We start from the raw sequence: 2,812 nt of genomic DNA on the forward strand, positions 1-2,812 counted from the left end.
ACGCTATGCAAAAAAAAAAAAAAAACGCTCGATCACACAAATTTGATCGTGGGAAGTCAAAATTGTGATTGTGATTAAAATTCAATTAATTGTGCAGCCCTAGCTAACACACATTTTAGGCCGTGTTTAGACTGACATTAGTGATGTGTCAAAGCCCGCTGATTCACTCTAGTGCTGGCATGCTGGGGCCATCTATGCATAGAGATTTAGCCAAAATAACACAAAGTTCATCTGCAAAGTAGATGGACCTGCTCAGCTTTTGCAGCACTGCTCTTGTGGCAAAGCACTAAATTGGCTAATCCAATACATGCAGATATGCAGATATACAGTACATTCCCTGAGATTACTCTATAGAAATACCATTATGGTTCTACTTTTTACACTTACATATCACTTTTCTACATTAACCTGCCTGCCCATCCGGAACAACTTAGGTGGTGGTCGCACAACACTTTATTTTTTTCAGTGGCACGCGACAAAGCGGAAATAGGAAGCCCGAACGAGCTCGAGGCCAACCGGAGGCCAGGACTCTTAGAGTGACTGCAAGTCTCTCTTGTAAACTCTCTGAGTTAAGACTTTATGGCGAATAAAAAGCTGCCAGTTCTGCTGTTGTTTACCTTCTTCTTCTTCTTCTAGTCCGTAGAAATAGCAAAATCGGTAGCCTTTACTCATTAGCGACACATCTGTTCAGGAGAAAACTCCAACTAGTGTCGCGACCGCCAAGCACGAGTATAAACAGTTGCGGCGTTCATGACGTCACTAATGAAAAAGGGCCTTTAGGGTTCACTGTCTCGGCCGAAGACACTTTGACGGGTGGAAAAGAGCTTTGTTTCTGCTAGCCATCCAAACTATGAAGTGAAATCACAGAACGTGCGTGCGTTATCACTCTTTAAAAATATTTGTAGCATTAAAAGGATTTTATTAATTTTTCTGCGTACACAAAGCTTTGATAATGCTGCTGCAGTATCTGCCACTCACTGCCAATGTTACCCATGACTTATGGAACTACAATGTTGGCTGCCAGAGAGTTAGCTGAAAGCCCTCAATCAATGGACTGCAGATATGCATTGAGATATGCATTTAAACATAAATGTTATTGGGGGATTATGGCAGATTTTTTTTTTTTTTTTTTCTCTTTCATGAATCACGGCTACATTAACACCTTGAATGTATCTCAACATCACAACGGCATACCAGGTGGACGCATTAGTGCACAAACACGCATAAATGCACGCACGCACACACATACATTAAAGACACACTACCTTCTCAAGGCCCTCTTCCTTCAGACTGATGACATCAAGATCAAAGTCTGTCCTCAAGCCATTGGTCCGGTTGAAAGTGATTCTCCCGGTCAGGCCGTCCCAGTGGGCCTAAAGAGAGGCAGGCAGAGAGACACAGAGAATATTAGAGGAGAATATCAGCATCAAGTATACATCTCCACTTTCTGATAGGATTTTGATGTCGGTCTTTGAGGCAAAGCAGTCAAGGAGTGAAAACACACTTTCTATTTTTCCCTCTTTAAAACAATGTTTCGGTTTGTACAGTCTTCCCTGGCACCATGATGCCTACACAGTGTCTGAGGCTGCATTTGTAACAGTGGGAATGCAATTACCCAATCTTTACAGATATTTAGGGGTGTGATAGGATACAATACAGCATGAAAGTGGTTCAGAGCAGGAAAGCTTTTATTTTTCAGGTACAGCAAATCATCACAGTGCTGCTCCGACTGGAAGCCGGGGACTTCAGGGCCTATCTTTAGTTAGATGAGTAGGAGTCACAGATCTGGAAGTTACTCACACTGCAAGTTAGTCAACTGTGCTAGAAAGCATTTGTCATACTACTTAGTCCTACTCAGTGTCTAAATACCTCTCCATTGACACCAGTGCTGTTTGCAGATACAAGGATAAGTTACTCCAATGGAGATAATTATGAACTGCTATTACCAAGGAATAAAGGAGGCACAGTATGTCTGTCAACTGTTTGGGTAAGCTAACAATATGTAGATTTGTTTGTTTGTATTTCATGATTGTATTTTTATGTTTTAAATAACTGATAAATGTTGTGAATCGTAAACTTTCATCTGTGCCACTTTATTATACAATTTATTTGTGATCTAAAACAATGTATGTCTACTGTTGTTGTTTTTTACCGAGAGTTTACAGTGGGAGTAGTAATGGCTCTTTACACTGAAAATGAAAATGTGGTTGTTCACAGTTTAGCTGTTGTGCTTGTGGATATTTATGATGCTGTTTCCTGTTTTGTATATTTCCTGTTATGACTGTGTATTTGTTCCTGTCTTGTGTCTGTATGTTCTGTTTTCTTGTGATAGTCTGGTTTTCTGTGCAGTCTTGTCTAGGTATTGCTTCCTTTGTTTTCCCGCCCTTGTGATTGCCTAATGTTTCTCACCTGTTTCCCAGCCCTTGTGTCACCTGCCTCTTGTTTCCTGGTTACCCTCTGTATTTAGTCTTTGTCTTCCCCCTTGTACTGTGTCAGATCATTTTGTGTTGGTGTCCTGTCAGTGTGTTTCGGTCGGTGTGCCTGTGTTTGGAATCTTCCCTGCGGTCTTTTGTTCCCGTGAGTTTTTTTTGTGATCCTGTTGTTGTTTTTTCATCATCATTCTGGACTGGAGTTTTTGCCTTCTTCCTTTGGACACCTTGTGTTTTCTCCACTGCTTTTTGGATTGATTGGAACTCTGTCTTTTTTGTGAATAAATCCTCAAGCTTAAACTCCTGCCTGATCTCTGCATGTGGGTCCTCTAATCCCCTGCAACATAACTTTAGCCATACACACACACACACACACACACACA

At 41.2% G+C, this 2,812-nt stretch overlaps 1 protein-coding gene across 4 annotated transcripts in view; it reads right to left on the reverse strand.

Annotated features, from left to right (window-relative positions):
* grik2 (glutamate receptor, ionotropic, kainate 2) overlaps nucleotides 1–2,812 on the reverse strand; it is a 337,350-nt gene that overhangs the window by 140,291 nt on the left and 194,247 nt on the right. For all 4 annotated transcript variants that reach the window (XM_032517645.1, XM_032517644.1, XM_032517646.1 and 1 more), the window contains exon 9: nucleotides 1,266–1,373. In XM_032517645.1, coding sequence (XP_032373536.1) covers nucleotides 1,266–1,373 — 108 coding nt within the window. The remainder of the gene's footprint in view (nucleotides 1–1,265; nucleotides 1,374–2,812) is intronic.

This window comes from Etheostoma spectabile, chromosome 6, assembly GCF_008692095.1.
Source record: "Etheostoma spectabile isolate EspeVRDwgs_2016 chromosome 6, UIUC_Espe_1.0, whole genome shotgun sequence".
NCBI classification, from domain to species: domain Eukaryota; kingdom Metazoa; phylum Chordata; class Actinopteri; order Perciformes; family Percidae; genus Etheostoma; species Etheostoma spectabile.